Genomic DNA, 19991 nt, shown 5'->3' with positions numbered 1-19991 from the left:
GGACTCTACAGGGTTGCTCTTCACTGCTTCCAGGTGCCTCTGGGATGTGTAGTTCACAGTGGCAGCCAGTGGTAAGTTTTTAGCAGGGCAGGAGAACTCTGTACTCAGGGGAAATGAAGTTTAAACCCCTCTTTGGCCCCAGACCCTAGCCAAGGTTTGCCTGGGGGTGGGGGGGCAGGAAACAGTCCCTACATCCTCCCCCCCCCCCCCCAACCCTTCGCTGCTGGAAGAGAACCCAGCCCAGGTCTAGAAAGCATGATGGATGCTGGGGGACTGTGACTTAACTTGAACGAGGAAGGGGTCTGGGATAGAAGTTTCATAAACGAGTTTGACCCAAATCAGTTAAGTGATACTATATTCAACCAACTTTATCTTAAACCAGTTTCACTTATTTTGAAACTGGTTTATGTGCACTGAACTTCTATTAAACCAGTTTCTGATTACTTAAAGGCTAGGGACAGATATTCAAAAAGCTTGAGCCTGAATTGATTCAATCTTTGCTGGTTAGTCTAACCTGGCTAGGCTAAACCAATTTGTAACTGAACAGGTAATCCCTCTGGACTGAAAAAATGCAGGCACATGCCTGCAGTGGCTCAGATTAAAAGCTGGGGAGGTGCTAGAGCAGCTCTCCCTTCCCTTCTGATTTGAGGGAGGCCAGGCCAGTGGACACGCCTTGGCAGCATGCTTTGATTAGGGAGGGGTTTCCCTTCTCTCCCCACCTCAGGAGCATTCCAGCAGGGAATTGACAACACAGTATTCATCACCCATAACTCAGTGTTTGTCCCTCTGTTTTCTTAATGGAGTGATATTACCAGCTACCTGTCGATTCTGCCTTTGTCCCGTCTACCACAGCAGGGACCGTAGACAGCGTGTGGTCTGTTAGCTAATGCTGTGCATCTATGTAAGGCAGAGGAAATGGTGGAATCCCTGGAGTCTTGAGGGGGAAGGCAGGCCCATCTCCGAGCTCCAGCCAGGGAGCAGAGGGGATGGGCCAGCCCAGTTGTGGAGCAGATAGTCCAGCCCAACCCAGAGAGCATGCCAGGATGTATGATTTATCTTAAACCATCAAGGGGTCTGGGACAGACATTGCATAAACCAGTTTGAGCCAAATCAGTTAAGTCTGATACTACATTCACCCAGGTTTATCTCAAACCGGTTTCAACCATTTTCAAACTGGTTTATGTGCACTGAACATCTGCTGTTATAGGCTTAAACCAGTTTCTGATAACTTAAACCAGTTTGTGCAATGTCTGTCCCTAGCCGAAGTGGTTTGTATAGAACTTCTGTCCCTAGCCATAGTCAGGAAAAGCAGGGACAGGAGCCACTTTTAACCGTTTCTCAGACTCAAGATATTTTTTTTCTTTCGGATCCAACTGTTTTACTTTATTTATTACAGAGTTTCTCAGTTGTGGACACACAAGATGGATAATTGTGTAAAAGACACTTCCAGCTATTTAAATAAAGCATTACCTTGTCAGATTGAGAAGAAGTATGCAACTCACCATACATTCCTATTTAAATTATCTATGTATGAGTGTACACTCAAGATGGGCAATATAGACTCTTTTGATCCTAATTTATCATACTCTTCAATATTGTTCTTTGTCTTGGAAGACTTGTGACTCTCAGTCCATCAGGACTTTTTACTCCATAGAAATTTAGTTATTCCTGAAAACTTAAATAATGCAGACAGTATTTGAGGGACAGAGAATTTTTCCGAATACAGGTTGTAAAATATTGTTAAATATTGTCAGATAATAAAACAGGTTAAAGTGTTTGTTCCTTGGTTTAGCATATTACTTTTATTTGCTTGAATGTGGGGATTACTTTTGTGAATTGTGTGTGGGAGTTGGCTTTTGTAGCTTGCCAGGAATGCTAGTAACAGTATAATGGCCAGACACAAGAATCTGAGAGCCATATTAATAAATTCTTTCATTCACAAACTTTCCTGTCTACATGCACAACACTTTAAAATAGGTAAAGTTTTGTATAGCTTATATTATGCTGTGTGTGTGGATATTATATAAGAGAAGCTGTTTGAGATTTACACATGTTAACTTTTGATTGGAGTATTTTGTATTTTTTTCCACTTGGTCTTTCTACAGTCGAAGCATTACAACATTTTTTTTTAAGATGTAATGATTTTGAATAATTTAATACTTTCAGTTGGAGAGAGTGCTCTATTAAAATGCAGATGCGTGGAATATATTTATTATGCATGAATTTGCTGACATGCAGTGCTGAATTTAATGCTAGGGTTGGGATGCATGCTTTAACCTGAAGGAGGGTTTGTGTTCATTTTCTCCAGGATCCTTTGCAAGGAAACAAGAGAACTTGCTTTTAGTCTTTCAAAATGAATCTTTATGGAATTTTTAACAGTAAAAGGGAAATGGCCTGGTTTGGTAAATATTGACTTGAATGTAAGTGAAGTAAAATTCAACTCATTTTTATGGCAAAAATTGAGTTAAGAATTTCAAGAGAGGGAAGAAGGAAATTGGCTGTAATTTACTTTCTCTGGCATAATTTGTCAGGATTTTGTAGAATAAGTACCGAATCTTAGGGGGAACATGAATCATAAAACTATAATGGCTGAGTACCACAGAAAAAGTATGTGTTTTAACATTTGTGAGCTTATCATTGCCTAATAAAATGCAGCTCAGAGGCACCTCTGTAGTTCTGGAAATGCTATATTCATTCCAGCTTTAAAAAGGTAAATCTTTGGTTGTATAGTTGACAATTCAGAAATTGGGACTGGCAGTTAGGGTTACTTGGAACCTGAACTAGAACCAGTAAAGAGATTTAACAGGCATATCTTAGACTATATGCACTCTGATCCTTTATAATAATCTTGTTACAATGGTTGAGGTACAGTGTGCAACATAAACCTCACAATGTGATTGTCAACATTTTATCTGTCAAAGACAGCAAAAAAAATAATGCTGTCACTCTATGAAAGTATAATATAACTGTCATTTCCTTCCTACTCATGCTTTCAAGAACTCACTTGAAATGGGGGTGCTTTTAATACAAAGCCTGGTGAAAGCATTTTGTATTTGTTAGAAGTTATTTGACATAAAGTATTGTACCTTATTTTAACTTCAGGGTAGCATTTGATTGTTCAAAAATTCTATTTGATGAAGAATGCCCAGAAAATATTTTTGTGAAATGGAATTTTCTAGGAAGGAAAGATATCAGAATGTAGGTGTTTAAATACCATCCATTCTGTTACATTGTTGTTTCATAATGAAAGCTATTATGGAAAGTCATGAAGAAATAATGCACGTTTAGAGCACATTCTTTTGTGGGAGGAATATGTGTTTTTCTGACTCTTACCATGTCCTTTATGCAGCCTACAGTGTAGTAGTTTAAAAAATAGACTTTTTTGTAAAAGATTTGAAATCACATGCATGCAGTTGAAAAATTCTGATGAGTACACATATACAAGTATTTGCATATACTGCAAAATGTGTATGCATGCACAGGGGGTTTGAAAATATTTTGTGAAAGAGAAATGGAAGGAAAAACAGCCATGAATATATGTTCCATTAATAGTATATGGAAGGTTATCTTTAAGGATCTAATATAGAGAGCATTGTGCATTTCTGCAATAAAATATAGTAAGCATCTGAAGAAAGGCCTATTGGAAAGCCTAATATAAAGGATTAATATTGATTAAAAAAATGTAACAAACAAATGAACAGTTTTCTGCCCCCCTTTCTTTGTAAATGTAGATAACCTGTTGGTTGCCTTACTATTCTAATTTGCAGTACAAAACGACTATAGTAACTCTTCCATTGTAACTGATGCTGTATCAGTAATTTTACATATCCAAGTTATTTGATAAATATTGGGATTTTTTTAAAGACTTCTCTAGAGTTCTTTGGGTCATTGCTCATTATACTTCTTTTCATCAGCAGCCATGCAGCAGGTTTTGGATAACCTTACGGACCTACCCACATCAACAGGAGCTGAAGAAATAGACCTTATTTTCCTCAAAGGAATTATGGAGAACCCTATTGTAAGATCACTTGCTAAGGTATTTTTTTATTGATAGTTTGAATAAAAATCTGTGCAAGATGCATTGGGTATTTTCACTTTTAGGCCAGGAAATCTGAATAGTATTACAGAGTTTTGTACCGTTCATCTTGTGTATGTCTACCATGCATAAAGAAATGTCAGCAGTTTTGGCACTTTGGCTTAAACCTTTTTGCACCAATTGAACTGAAGTCTTATTTCAAACACTAGATGGTAGATTCTGAAGATGAACATAAGCTTGGATTAGAAATATTAGCTATAGTATAGCAAAATACTTCATGAAAGTGTTTTAAAATAAGAAACACTTATTCTTTGCTTATTTATACAGTATTGTACCAATCCTTAGTGCATGGAATGCTGTCTACAAATGCCTTCTTGTTTTTTATGTTACATTAGCGATGAAGAGAAGACAGCAGGGTCCCAAAATAAAAAAAATAAAAATCTATTCCCTCCCAGTTTACTTTCATCATTGTTTCTGGCCCAAACCAGCATTGCAGTCAGCATAGGTGGCATGCTGTGTCTTCATGGAGCCCCATAAAAGTTAATTGGTTTTGTATATGTCACAGAAACCTTAAATGGCTTACGAACTGGGGCATTTGTAAGATCCTCAGGGCATGTGCTGCTGTTGTTTGTGTTCTCAAAACTTAAAGTACAGTGAAATGTATTTAGTTAGTTACTGGGATTATTTGTTATTATGGTCTTATTAGTTTATTGAATCCCCAGAGTCCTGTTAAATTTGTACACAAGACACTTGGGCTAATTTGTCATTTATTAGTTGCCTCTAAATGTACAGCTGTACTAAATCACCATAGAATTTGCTCAGCTTAGAAGGCATTGGCCAATGTCTTCCATAGCACCTGTCAGTTAGTTTCAAGAATTATCTTCTACTTTGGCAATTAGTACATGTAGTAAAGAGCATAAAGCAAGTCTGACTAATTATTTTACTCCTGAATTTTTGTAGTAAGAAATTGTATAATAAACATGCGTTTGTGCAGCCATGTAATTCTCATATAATAAGCCTCAGTGCATACAGTTTGCACTTTAAATTTTCTTCATTACAAGTTAAAAAAAAAATTACTTTGGGAGCAAAATACATAGTCCAAACATTGGAAATGGCTTACTACCTATAATTCATCTATACCATTCCTCTGAGAGTGGTGAATTAACCAAATTTGAAGACTTTTATCCCAGACCCCAAAACTTGGGTGTGTGTCCTGCTGAGCATGTCTGATATGGCAAGACATGTGATTTGGGGGATCCAGAATGAAATTCATTAGATCTCAGGTGTGTGCATGACAGAGACATCTACAAAGAGAGAGCTCATAATAGAAGTGTAATAATGGAAGTGTAAATATATTGCTTATTGTGGGCTTGTATGGTTAAAGCTTACAATTTTCTTTAGTTAAAAATAAAAAGAGTCACTGTCACATGCCTTGTATAACAACTGCAGTCACTTTTTAAGAGATTTTACCAAGTGCATCACTTGCAGTCTTTACTCCAAGGTCTGGGCAGACCTTTCCCCCCTACTATCATGGATTTACTCACTGCTAGACAGCCTTTAGTTGAGGGCTTACTTTATGTGCAGATCCAGACCCAGCCTTTTCTATACAAGCAATTCTTCTCATTATAATTTATTTCTTTTGAGAGCAGCTGAGTGATAATTTGACTATGTATGAAAATATCCCCAAAGGGTAGAAAGAAAAAGTGAGGGAAGTGTCAAAGCCTGTGTGAGCTGAGCTTGCTACACCTTCAGCTGTTAAGAAGGATGACAAACCATGCAATAATCATAGTTGTTAATGCATAAGAATGTTTGTTCTAAATTTTAATTGATCTTTCAGGTTATAGAACTATAGTTCTGTACCTTATAGTTCATATAACTATAGGTCTGCAATTTCCTTAATTGTGCATTTTCATACTTTGAATTTGTCCTGGGAGTGGGAAGTGCTAATTAGTCAAACTTCTGCTTTGCACTCTTAGGTGCCATTTGACTGAATTTTTGTAGTAAGATAATTGTAAAATTGTAAAATAAGTATTGTGCAATAAACATAATGTTTCTTTGTTTTTTATCCTCTTCATTTTCTATGTTTCTAATTCTGGTAATATTTCCCTTGAAGGTACAACTTGCTCTCAGCCATAACTGCAATTTAATATAATTTCACTTAGAAAAAAAATATCTTAACCATAGTTCCACAAGCTTTACTCCATCTTAGTTGCCCTTGTGTCAGATATGTGCATGCACATGTACATATCTAGTTTATTGCTTTTGTTTCTAAGTTTTTCAAATTTTGCTTTCCAGTTAGTAACTTCATAAAGTCTTGTATTTAGTGTCATTTATGGTATTGCATGGTCAGCAGTAATTATGGACTGCACCAAATCTCATCTGATCTTGGAAGCTGCATAGTTTTGGACCTAGCTAGAATCTCTGGGAATCCCAGGTGTTTTTTTAAGAGAAGTCAAGTATCAACACTTAAGTGAATGTTAGAACACACAACCCCAAAAATGGCCCCATCATTCCTGCTGATGAGATGGGCAGGAATAAAAACAAAACACATTACTTCAGGATCTAAAATTCATGTCTTGCAGTATATTGTCATCCCCAAGTGTATATGTGCTTCTGGAGGGGAAAAAAAAAAGTTAGATGATAAACTTGCTGCTGCACAGTACTTGCACAGTCTTTGCTTTCTGAATAAAAACTATGGATAGTAACTGGTCTCTCTTTTCATGGGATATGTTTGCTTAAGCTAACACGTCCAGCAGTGGAGGTGTTAGGTGTTTTTCTGAAGGAGTGAAATGCATAGAGGACACTTCAAATTTAGTTGCAACATGCGTTTGGAAATCAGTTAAAAGATCAGGATGGTCTTATCTATTGTAAAAGTAGCATTCAGTTCAAAGTAGTTAGATATATTAGCAAGTCTAATGCTTGAAAACCAGAAGCCCCATTCATTTAGAGCAAGGATTGCCAATTTATGTCCTACGGTTTGGATCTGTCCTGCAAAGGGGTCTGATTTAATCTGTGATGATCTGATCTGACAGAGGATTAATGGCATAGGGCTGCACCTGGCTGCCCATCCCCTCCCTCCTTAGCGCTGATGTGGATCTTACTGCCCTGCATGTTTATACTTGCTGCAGAGTGAATGGTGATCAGGGTAAGTACACACAGCTGGCTATACTGTGGGGCAGAGACTTGCAGTTCATAGTATGGGTTGGGTCACAAAGGATGGCCTGTGCTAGTGAAGTGTTGCCAACCCCTGCTTTGGAGTATGTTGTCTCAAGACTAATAGTTTTTATAAGTATGGCTGTTTATTCAGCAACTTTGTTTTTTGAATTTGTTCATTTGAACTAGGAAAAAAAAATTAATGAAGTTTTATCCTTTTCTCCTGTTGCCAATCACAGTTTGAGGATTTGCTTAAGTTTTGTGGATGAGAATGGAGATTGGAACTCTGCTTCACACTTGATATTCATACATTATTTACCTGAATAAGCTGCCCCCTGCCCCCATTAGATTCTATTAATGGACATGTACATTTATTATAATTTAATGTGTATAGAATCTGATCATTAGAAAATCAAAGTAAATTTATGTTCACCCATCCCCTTCAAATGCTGCAGATGGTAGTGGGGGAGGCAGTCAGGGGGTAAGTGAGCTGTATTTGGCTCTTGTTTGTGGTCCTGTTTTGCTTGCACTGTGTGAAGTTTTGTAAACCTCATCACAGAAATATTTTGGAAGATTCAGTAGGACAGAGCCAAAAGGAACTTACTATGTCAGCCTGCAAATGGCAGACCTGGATCTTGAAGTTTCTTGCTCTGTTCATGAGAGAATCCTTCAGCTCTTTTTTTGTTCCTGTCACTTGTCCAGATGAAAAAAAATCTTTTCACAGATGTTGTTATTATAAGGATGACTCTTGTGTCAGAATTTGGCTAAACAGTCCTGTTAAGAGATCAGAGATACTGAATTGGTACTGGCTTTGCTCAGTGCACACGATCTGACATTGTCCGATTCCAGTTATCTTGGGTTTTCTCTTACCTATGTTGTGTCACTTAAACAGTTCTTGGCAGTTGCTAGTATTTACGTATACTGTGCTCCTACAAAAGGAAACTCTGTCTGATCTAGAGCAGTGATTCTCAGTTGATGACATCCTGGGGTGCCCCGAGATCCTTTCAAGGGTGTTAGCACTCATAGCACTGTCAGATGGGTCACAAACTGGCTAGAGGGTGAACGACTGGTCATTTTTGACTTGGAGGGACATGGGCAGTGGTGTTCCCCAGGGCTTGGTCCTTGGGCCCCCACTATTCAATATCTTCATGGGCGACTTGGACGAGGGGGTGAAAAGCACCTTGTTCAAATTTGCAGATGATACTAAGATGTGGTGAGAAGTGAGAATGCTAGAAGAGAGGGACAGACTACAACTAGATCTGGACAGGTTACAGGGGTGGGCGGATGAGAATAAGATGGGTTTCAATACGGACAAGTGCAAGGTGATGCACCTGGGAAGGAAGACCCAGCAGCATACTTACAGGCTGGGGAACTCCCTTTTCATCAGTGCAGAGGCAGAAAAGGATCTTGGAGTCATCATTGATTCCAAGATGAACATGGGCCACCAATGTGGGGACGTAGTCAGGAAGGCTAACTAGAACTTGTCATGCATCCATAGATGCATCATGAGCAGGTCCAAGGAGGTGATCCTCCCCCTCTATGTGACACTGGTCAGGCCGCAGTTGAAGCGCTGCATCCAGTTCTGGGCACTGCACTTCAGGAGGGTGTGGATAGCATAGAGAGGTTCCAGAGGAAGGCCACTTGTATGATCAGGGGGCAGCAGGGTAGGCTAAAGGACCTGAACCTGTTCAGCTTCCACAAAAAAAGGCTGAGAGGGGACCTAGTGGCCAGCTACAAACTTGCCAAGGGGGACCAGCAGGCAATGGGAGAGTCCCTGTTCCCCCAAGCACTACTGGGAGTTGCAAGGAATAACAGCCATAAGCTGACTGAGTAGGTTCAGGCTAGACATCAGGAGGCACTACTTCACAGTCAAGGCAGCTAGAAGCTGGAACCAACTTCCCAGGGAAGTGGTGCTCACCCCAGCATCCTTTTCTGCCCATGGCAGGGGGTCAGACTTGATGACCTGCTTAGGTCCCTTCCAACTCGACCAACTATGAAACTATAGGTTTATAAGCATGATTCTCAAGATGAACTCCAAGATTTCAAATGCAAGAACTTGTATTTCTATTTATGAGTTCTTTGCAATAGAATAACAGTTCTGTTTTTTCTGTAAGCAAAGAGGTGAAAAATAAGAGCTGGTATTTTCCATGGAACGTCTCAAGCCTAGAGGTGCCTTAATCCTAAGAAGGTTGAGAGCAACTGTCCCAGACAAATAACTGTTACTTACTGAAGGTTAATTTCTTAGTGACATTTGTTTCAGCGAAGAGATCCTTTTAATGGGAGGACTAGTAATCAGCTCTTCTTATCCTACAAAGGAGTCTCAGCTATTGCTTAAGTTTCTGACCAGAATTTTTTGCTTAATTTCATTAAGTTTATCTTTCTGTATTTCTCAGATCTGCAAAGCCATTGTGGGATAGTGAAGTTAAGTATTCAGCAAAACAGTAGGAAGAAAACTTGGTATGAAGTGAAGTTAAATAATATTAACTCTTAGGTGCTACTTAGAACAAACCCATTTGGTAAGGAGGCATGGAAAAAAAAAAAATCTAAGGAGTGCCAAATGGAGACTCAGTGAATAAGGCAACTGCAGTCAGTCTCATATTAATTAGCACAGTGGGGGCTAACCTTTTTGGCAGAGTTGCCACAAGTTAACCTCATCCCTTTCCCTGCCTTATCTGCAGTTCTGCTTTCTGTCTCCTGGCTCTTTTGTGCCTAGACCCTGGCAAGACACAAAACACTCTTGTGTCCTCAAACACTATTGGGACCTTCAGCAACCCCTGGCAGTCCCAAACCACCAGTATCAAGTGCAACAAAGGATTAAGCCAACTGGCTAGAAGTAAAACTCCAAGGCCTACTGGCTAGCTCACCAAGTAAGCTTACATTAGGTCCAAACAAGTAATTGCTTACTTCTTACCCCAGGTTGTATGCCATCAACATTTACTGGTAGTCCTAGGGTAGGTGCAGAGTCAGCTAGGTATTCTTCTACAGTCTTCCTATCCAGAAGCTCTTACCTCTATAACATGTAGAGCTAGACTGCTCAGGCTGTGGGTTTATAAACTGCCTAAGCCCTGCTTCTTCCAGTCAGGTGGTGTCCCAGCCACCTGCAAGGCTTCTTCCTTAGCACCTGAGGGCTGATTGCCAGGCAGCTTATGACAGCTGCTCTAGCATCCCCTTGCTGCTGATGCTAGGTTCTGCCCTACTGTCTTATTGCAGAGCAGCTCATTTTGGAATAGCTGGTCATAGCCTCTGCTCTTAGCTGCTTATTCCTTTCCAGCCAGTTCATCCCAGGCAGAGTTCTTCTGACTAGCTGCAGGTGTACCCCTTCACTCAGATGGGTATCTCCCTGCCTGTCTAGGCAGTAGTGTTTCTTTGCTGCTTTGCAGCTAGCCCATGTTCAACTGTCTGTTCTCTATCTGCTGCAGCTTTTCTCCTTAAAGAGAACATGTCTGAAAGTTTCAGGATTCCTTGTGGCTGTATCACTAAGAGGGCTTCTAAAACTAACACTTCTTGAGAGTGTGATGAGTGTGTCTGAACACAAGCATGTTTTGCCAAGCGCTGTTTTAAAAAGTTTTTGCAGGTGTGTGGTAAACTAGGTAAGTAAATCTGGCAGTGTAGCTTTGCAGGCATAAACACAAAATCTTCTGTTAGTAACTTCGTATGTGTTCTTAATGAATGATACATCAATAACTTAATTATGGGACGAAATGAATTAAAAGTCCTGGTTGTTATAAGCACTAAACTCTGTTTTGTTATTTCTTACAGGCTCACGAGCGACTGGAAGATTCTAAACTCGAAGCTGTCAGTGACAACAACCTGGAGTTAGTGAATGAAATTCTTGAAGATATCAGTCCTTTAATAAACAAAGATGAAAATATTGCAGAATTAGTTGGCATACTTAAAGAACCTCACTTTCAGGTGCTATTTTGTTTTACAGTTTAAATATTTAAATAATTCAGGTATTCACTTAGGATATCAGCATAACATATTATTGTAGTTAGAATAAAAAAATTAACTCCAACAAAATAGAAACATTTTTGAAGGAAAAAAGAATTTTTTTTTTTCTTTTACAAAGCCTATGGTCTAAGAAAACTAAGATCCAGACAAAAAGCCCATCAGGGCAGATTTATAAAATTAAGTCTGCACACTGTTTAGTATTTCATTTGTATAAAAGCATGTTGTATATTCCTTGAAATACTTTCAAGTCTCTTTTATCTAATCAACAACTTGGATTTTTTCTTTGCCTGGTCTAAAGCTACTGTTCTTTGGGTAAGTTTGTATATTATACACACATTACAATCTATTTACCTAGAATTTTGTTTCTCCACTGTCTGTTGAAGGAACTTTCTGTAACCAGGAATTGATACATTGATGTTCCTGAAGTACAGAAACTGCACTAAATAGTCTTGTGTGTCCACATTTATACAGGGGCTAAAAGTGTTTCATTGCTTGTTGTTATTCTGGCCTTATTTTTATCTTAAATTTGGTTTTCCTTTTTTTTCCACTGCTAGCACCTGTCTGGCAGCTGTTTAATTACACAATTATTCTAGTATTTCGTCTTCGGCAATAGGCAGGAAGTCAAACCTTCTTGAGAAGGTTCAAGAAAAAACCTTAATTAGAAATTTCTTTTCTAATGAAACTTAAGGGTCTGGGGGAATATAAGTTTATTAAACAGGAAAACCTATGATTCTGTAGATTTGTTAATCAAGTTTTTACTATATCCTTTGAACACTGGGTATAAGCACTATATCTTTTAGTGAAGTTACTTTTGTTACTTAGGAGCAGGAGAGTTCTGAGCTGTAAGCTCTAGAAGTAGATTATATTTATACATATTTTCATTAAGACAGTGACTTAATCATGAATTTATATTTTTATAAAAACAAATACTTGAAAACATAAACAAATGTTGCCATTAGTTGTCTGTTCGGCTTACAAAACTATACGCTAGAAAACTAATGGGGTTGGAGGGCTGTAGCTGCAGTAGTCCAGGAAATATACAAGAAGCAAGGGTTTGTTTTTTAGGGGTTTTTTAATTATTATTGGATGAGCTGTATAGTTGACAGAGATTGTTAGACCTGGCTGCTAAATGGGTATACATTTTAAATAGTATTATTCCTATGGGTTTTATAGGCAGGGGTCACAAGTTTCCTAGGGAAGCACTTGCATGGGAACCCCAGTTTTTTATAGCCTCTTTAAGTATTCCTAGTGTGGGTGAGTCCCTCGCTTCTTGGACTTTTGGTCCCTGACCCCCCTGGTTATCTGTGCTACCCTCAGAGCTACCTTCTGACTTAAGTCCTGCACAAGGAACCTCACCTCTTTAAGGGATGGATTGTACCTGAAATTACATGCAGTGAAGCAAGCAGCTGTTTTTAAAGAAGACAGTATTTATTAGTCTATGACAGTACAGCAGGTAGAGTCTGTGGGTGCCAAAGTACAGACTAATGTGCCAGGAAGCCTCTGTCTGGTAAGAGACCAGGCTGTTCTCTCTCAAGTTTTTCTCATCCTGTCCTTTTCTCTCGCTTTCCCCTCCTTGTCCTTGGGGAAAAAGACCGTTGCTTTGTATTGCACTTCAGAAGCATCTCTCTGGCACCAGAAACAGCGGGGAGTCTCTTCAGGGATGGATCTGTTAACCCGGGTAGTTTGTTTACTTGTTGCTTTTTGGCCCATTGTATCCTAATGGAGTTTTTAGGTTCATACTCACAGGTCTGTTTCAAAATGTGATTTCGAGCAAGACCCAGGATTGTCATCCTTCCGCTGTACTTGGCCTCGGTGAAGCCACAGCTGGAATACTGCATCCAATTCTGGGCTCCACAATTTAGGAAGGATCTGGAGAAGCTTGAAAGAGTCCAGAGGAAAGCCATGCAAATGATCAAAGGGAAAGAGAACAGGCATTATAAAGAATGGCAGCGAGGTATGGGACTCTTCAGCCTGGAGAAGCGCAGGCTCAGGGGAGACTTGGTGGCAGCCTATAAGTACATAGAGGATCTGGGAGAATGCCTGTTCACCAGAGCACCCCAAGGGATGACAAGGTCCAATGGTCACAAACTCCTGCAAGACTGTTTTAGGCTGGACATGAGGAAAAACTTCTTTACTGTCCAAGCCCCCAAGGCCTGGCACAGACTCCCCCCAGAGGTGGTGCAAGCTTCTACTCTGGACACATTTAAGAAACATCTGGATGCTTATCTTGCTGGGATCCTTTGACCCTAGCTGACTTCCTGCCCCTTGGGAAGGGGGCTGGACCTGATGATCTTATGCAGTCCCTTCCAGCCCTAATATCTATGAAATCTATGAAAATACCATTTTTTCCTTTCATTTCTAAAGAGTGGTACTATTGTTTAATCCATTATTTCCCTGTGTACAGGTTAGTCAGAGAAACAGAGGCAGGCAATATTATTATAATATGAACACACTTAACCCTGAAATGCAATTACAGTAGCTGTCACAACAGAGCAGACAGCACTATTTATTCTACTACTATTATTAGATCCTATTTTCTCTTGCTTCTAACTTTGCTAAGCTTAACCCAGAAAAGAGGCAGAGATGAGGACTTCCTGAGCAAGTATGCTAGTCATAGAAGCAGAAGTCTGAGGAGTAGAAACTGTGACTTACTGACTGGCAAGTTTGAAATAAAGATCAGGTTCTTAGATAGTGATAGGGATGGAGAAAATTGGCTCTATGTTAACTTTTACCATGCAGGAAAGAGATCATGGGAATCATACATAAGTAGGGCTAGAAGGTACTTCATGAGATTATCTAGCCCAGCTCCCTGCTCAAGGCAGGAACTTCCCAGCCAAGCATCTTTTTAATCTGCTCTTGAAAATTTCCTGGGATGGAGGTTCCACAACTTTTCTAGGTAGCCTGTTCCAAGGCTTCACCGCCCTCAGAATCAGAAAGTTATTTCTAATATCCAACCTTAATTTCCTCCACTGCTGCATTAGGTCATTGCTTCTAGTCTTGTCTTTTACAACCACAGAGAATAGTTTATCTCAGGGGTGCTCAACCTCTGGCTCACGGCCAAATGCAGCCCTGTGGAGCCATTGCATCTAGCCCGTGGGGCTCTGCATGGGTTGGGAAATATAGTGAGGGAGCAGTGGCCATGAATAGGACTACCCTCCCCCTGCTAAATTTCTGAACCCCAAGCCCCATGTGCCTGGATGGAACAGGCTAGGCCCCCTTCTCTCCTCCTGCAGGGCTGGGTTGGAGCTGAGCCATGCTCCCTTTCTTCCCATAAGGCTGGGCCACATCCCCTTTTCCTGCAGGGCCATCCTGTGCCAGCCTTTTCTACATGTAAGGCCAGGTTGGTCTGGCCACGCCCCTTTCCCCCTCTCACATAGGCCTCAGGCCTACTCCCTTCACCCCTACCTGGGTCATGTCACTTACCTCCCTCTCCACCTCCCTGCAGAGCCATATCAAGCTTCTTTACCCCAGGCTGCGCTGCCCCCCACCCCTCTCTGGCCAGATGGTACCTGCCATGCCGGCAGGTGCTTGTTCAGAACCATCACCCAGCCTGCGATCAGACCAGGCACTGCTCATCCATGTTGCTCTTCACTGGACTCTCCAGACTCCACATCCTTCTTCAAGTGTGGGGCCCAGAACTGAATACAGTACTCCAGGTGAGGCCTCACCAGTAAAGTGAAACGATCACTTCCTTTTATTTGCAAGTGACACTCCTCTTAATACAAACCAGCATGCTGTTGGCTTATTTTGCAATAAGGGCACACTGGTGGGTATATTTCAGTGTTTGGTATACTGTCTTTCCCAGGTCCTTCTCTGTAGTATTGCAGCCTAGCCAGTCATTCCCCAGTCTGTATTTGTGTGTGCAATTTTTCTGTCAGAAATGCAGGACTTTGAATTTGTTCTTGCTGAGTCTTAGCTCACTGACTGTAGACCATTTCTTCAGTCCATTCAGGTCATTCTGGATCCTAACCCTACCCTTCAAAGTGTCTTCATTACTGTCATTTTGTCCCTTAACTTAAGTGGTGGATGTCTTTACAGTGCTCTAAAGCAGGGGTAGGCAACTTTTTCCAGCTGTGGGCTGGAATGACCTACCCCAGAGGCCTTGGCTGCCCCCTCCGCAGCTTATCCGCATGGTGTCGTGGGGAGAGTACCCACAGCCAGTGCTCCTCCCAGCTGTGGCCTGGGGAGGAGTGCCTGTAGCTGGTGTTTTCGAGTCGCATCTGCTTACAGGCCATTTAGCTGACCTCTGATCTAAAGTTGTGGAGCTCAATGTTTTAGAGCAGCAAAACCGGTCCTTCTGACTTAGTGTGATCACCACTCCCCTCCAGTAGTGGAGTAGGGGGGGTGGGAAAGAGGAAGAGAGCTTAGCTCTGGTGAACAGCATCTGCAGTATGAGAGTGGGGAGGGAGGAAGGGAGGGAAAGGGTACACTGCCCCAGTTGTATGAGAGGAGAGAAGGAGAAATGGGGGAAGCTGCAGAGGGCATCTATGGCTTAGTGTAGGGCTGTGAAGGGGACTTGTAAGGCCAAGCTGCTATTTGCTGATCCCTTATGCTGCCAGCTGGATACAGTCACTCTGGAGGCTGGATTCAACCTACAGGCTGTAAGTTGAACACGATTAACCTAAAGATTCTGAACCTGCTGGCGAACAAGATGGGGGTCCCTAAAATGACATAATGGAATTTCTTTTTTCAATTTTATTTTTAAAAAACCTAATAGGGTACACACAGACTACATTAACGATCCTTATGTTTTAAAAATTAAGCAGTGAATTCATACAAGACCCAAGTATCTTTTTTCAACTATTACTTATCTGCACAGCAGGGTGGGATAGGAAAAGAATCTGTCTGCTAGACCCCCTGCTTCATTTGTTGTAGCATTTGGAAGATCTACATTTAATGAGGCAAGCAACTTCAGGAGGAGAAAGGTGAATGCTGCCCTGGAGAATTGGATTCTGTCCCTGTTTCTGTCAGGGTTCCTGTGTGGCATTACATAACTTATTTAAACAAGGCTCTTTCTGGATGGTCCCCTACTGTGTGCTCCTTTTGCCTGACTTGACCCTTGGCCTCATTTGCAGACATGCTGGGTGTTTGGAGCTGCAGCTGCTGAAGTCGATAGAAGCTGTGCTTTGAACATACAAAATGCTATGTAATTTCCGTTACTTAAAAAATAAAAATGAAGAAGTAATGGAATTCTTAGGTTAGCCACCTAAAATTAGCATATGCTTTTGATCTAAATCAAGCACAGTCTCTCCTGTGCTTGCCCCCAAACAGGTCTCCCCTATTTCTCTTCCACCACCACACAATCTCCCTCCTGCTTCCTCTTACTGCCTGAGCCACCCACCCTCACCTGGGACTAGTGGTGGCTCAGCTCTGGCTTCAGCCCTCAAGCCTACCACAGGCCCTGACCAGTAATAATGGTGATTAAGGAGAAAATAAAATACTGACTAGCTACGTAGGAAGTGAGTATCGTTCACTGAGTGCATTGAATGAAGCAGGGGTCCTAAAGAAAAGTATCATTTGATTTTGTAATGAAATACCATATCATGTAAAGTCACAAAAAGGTTAGCTTAAGGTTGCATGGGAAATTTATAGAGAGCTTGGCTCTTTAATCTTAATGTTCTTTAACATAGTTTACTATAAATTATAAATCATTACATGTGAGAACTATATTTAACAGCCTAACCAAACATAAATGTTAAATATCATGCTAATATCTGTGGAATAAATATTTCTCCTCAGATATAAAATACAGAATAAGGAAACTAATTTTACAAGTTACTCTCTGAGGCACTAGATTTTTATTTTATTAAGCAGAACACTTAACTTTTATGGAAGTGTTTTGCTTTAAAAATTATGTTGAAAAGGAGCTGAATGAGGCATTTTTCATAGTGACTTGCACAGATAATTTTTGCTGTTAGTAAGACAGTATTGGCTACTGCTGAAGATTTGGAGTATCTAAATTGTCTTCTGGTCAGAACTTAATTTATAGTACGTTGTTCTGCCACATAGTTGCAGCCCTTTGGCTGCCCTTAGAGATCTGTCTGCACGTCCAGATTTTTGCATGGTCCTCTGATTGTGTCAGAGCCAATTCACTGTTACATTCTTTCTCACTCTTGCATGTCAATAGAGACTTGTCTTTATTTAAAAGTAAGATCATAATCAGTCATGTTATTGAGAGAAGACTAGGTCAAATTATAATGTTTTGAATTTTGTTCTGAGTTTTCACAGGCTTTGATCATCCTCACACTTACAAGAGTGAGTTTCAGATTCAGTGGTACTTAAGTGCTGTCTCTTGTATGCATCAGTTAAACTCCTGAAGTTCATTGTCCCAGTGGAGTGAAAATGGGAAGATGTTATTATATAGGGGAAGGCAAACCCTAATAACTTGGACTACGTATGAATGGCTTTTGAAAATGAAAATAAAGAAACCTTGAATTTGAGCCTGTACTCAACAGTAATGCAAATAGAGCAGTGTTCTGATAGGCTGCTAAGTGCCTGTTCCTGAGCAGTTGGTCTACTCAGTTTTGAACTATCTATAGGCTTTTAAAAGAGCAAATTTTGTCTAGGTGCAGAGAATTACTACAATGAAGCCTGAAGGCTTTGAATACATGGATTGGTTGGTTGAATCAGAATCTTACAAAGGGGCTGAATCTTATTGTTACCCAAGCTGACTTGGAAATTAATTTCTCCCTGGCCATATCCATTGGATATTCAAAAGCCTGAGGAGTCTGGGAGAATAAATGAGGCTGTAGATTGCTTTTACAACCCAAGACATTTCATAGATTGATCTGCTGCCGACAAAGTGGAGAGTTCTTTATATTCATGGCCAGTTGTCTCAAATGTTGCAAGGAAGTACAGCAGTGACTATGGATGTATAACCATGGTCTGTCACCAAGATTCTCCAGTGGTTTTTAGTACTGTACGTTATGCATTAGCTTAATTGAGTGCGGTCCTATAAAACTAGTGTAGACTCATGAGTTTCTTCATTAGCTTGAACAGAAATGGTGGGTGAAACTGGAATACTTCTCTAATACAAGCTGAACTCTGGTGTGCTTTACTAGACTGGGGCATTTTCTTTCTCAGCAAAAGTTTTCACAGTTGTAGGTGGGTAGTGTATTTTTCTATAGTGCTTCTATGACTTGGGGTTCTCAGTTGAAGGTAGTATTATACTTGCTGAGCAATACTTCTATGACTTTGGTTTATGTGAATAAGATGAAAAAAATTTTGTGACTGAAATACACATATCTGGCTCATAACTGCTGCTTGTGGTTGAAATATTCATAGAATCAATGAGTCAGAAGGGACCTAGACAGATCATCTAGTCCGACCCCCTGCCATGGGCAGGAAGGAGCACTGGGGGTGCCTGCTGGTGGCCCCGATAAGGTTGTAGGCAGCCACAAGATCCCCCCTCAGTCTCCTCTTGCGGAGACTGAAGAGATTCAGGTCCCTCAGCCTCTCCTCATGGGGCTGGCCACGGAGGCCCTCAACCATACGAGTGGCCCTCCTCTGGACCCTCTCCAGGTTCTCCATGTCCTTCTTGAAGTGCGGCCCCCAGAACTGGACACAGTGCTCCAGCTGTGGCCTGACCAGCGCCGCATAGAGGGGGAGCAAGACCTCTCTGGACCTGTTAGTGATGCCCCTGTTAATGCATGACAGGGTGCGGTTGGCTCTGCCTATTGCTTCATCGCATTGGTGACTCATATTCATCCTGGAGTCAGTCCTGACTCCAAGATCCCTCTCTGCCTCTGTGCTGCTGAGAGGGTCAGCCCCTAACCTATAACCATAATGCTGGTTCCCTCTCCCCAGGTGCAGTACCCTGCACTTGTCCTTGTTGAACTGCATCCTGTTCAGATCCACCCACTTCTCTAACCTATCCAGGTCTGCCTGGATGCAGTCTCTGCCTACCGGTGTATTCACTTTACCCCACAGCTTGGTGTCATCAGCGAACTTGAACAGGGTGCTCTCCACACCCTCGTCCAGGTCGCTAATGAAGATATTGAACGGCACCAGCCCAAGGACTGAGCCCTGGGGGACTCTGCTGCCCACACCCTCCCAGGTCAACATCGACCTGTCCACCACCACCGTCTGGGTGTGCCCCTGGAGCCAGTTTGCCACCCATGTGACTGTGCATTTGTCAATGCTGCAGTCCCTCAGCTTGCCCACCAGAATTGGGTGGGACACTGTGTCGAAGGCCTTCTGGAAGTCCAAGAAGATGACATCGACTTCCTCCTTCCCATCCAAGCTCTTTGTTACCTGGTCATAGAAAGGGACCAGGTTAGTCAGGCAGGATCGGCCTTGCACAAACCCATGCTGGTTACCCCTCAACATCACTTATGATTATGTATGAAAATATGCAAGGCATGGAGGAATCTCTTTTGAGACACAAAGGCATCTTGTAAGGATATGGTAGGACTTTTCAGTTTAACATAATTATCTTCAGGGAGTAGTAGATTTCTAGGCCAGGAGTCTGCAACATATGGCACTCAGAGTGGCAGGGGCTTGCATGTAGTGGGGAAGCTTTGCATGCAGTGTGGTCAGGCTGTGAGGAGGGGCTTTGCATGTGCCGTGCCATGCCATAGGTGGGTGGTGGTAGGAGAGGGGTCCTTGCCCACGTGGCAGGGAGAAGTAGAAGTAGAAGTGGCAGTAGCAGTGGGAGTGGCAGCAGCAGTTCAGGTCAGAAGCACTGCCCTCTCCAGGACCTGAGCTAGGGTGATCTGGCCCATGGTTCCAAAACCTCACTGAGTATGACTGGATGAGAAATCTGGAAATGTCCTGTTGGTGAGTCTAACCTCACTTGTTTGTATATAGATGAGTCCAAATTTGTGGATTCTTTGGAGACAGATTGTAATTT

General features: G+C 41.4%; 1 protein-coding gene across 4 annotated transcripts in view; it reads left to right on the top strand.

The window, feature by feature from the left end:
• PALS2 (protein associated with LIN7 2, MAGUK p55 family member) overlaps positions 1-19991 on the top strand; it is a 107308-nt gene that overhangs the window by 55928 nt on the left and 31389 nt on the right. Inside the window, exons 1-3 of one of the 4 annotated variants that reach the window (XM_090046755.1) lie at positions 2405-2420; positions 3915-4036; positions 10949-11101. In XM_090046755.1, coding sequence (XP_089902881.1) covers positions 3920-4036; positions 10949-11101 — 270 coding nt within the window. In that variant the 5' untranslated portion in view covers positions 2405-2420; positions 3915-3919. Of the gene's footprint in view, positions 1-2404; positions 2421-3914; positions 4037-10948; positions 11102-19991 lie in introns of those variants that run through there. The other 3 variants (XM_090046756.1, XM_090046753.1, XM_090046754.1) reach the window with 3 other exon arrangements.

This window comes from Crocodylus siamensis, chromosome 5, assembly GCF_052110815.1.
Source record: "Crocodylus siamensis isolate JL-2025a chromosome 5, ASM5211081v1, whole genome shotgun sequence".
Lineage (NCBI taxonomy): Eukaryota > Metazoa > Chordata > Crocodylia > Crocodylidae > Crocodylus > Crocodylus siamensis.
The sequence above is the reverse complement of the archived record's forward strand: the minus strand, read 5'-3'. Positions and strand labels throughout refer to the sequence as shown.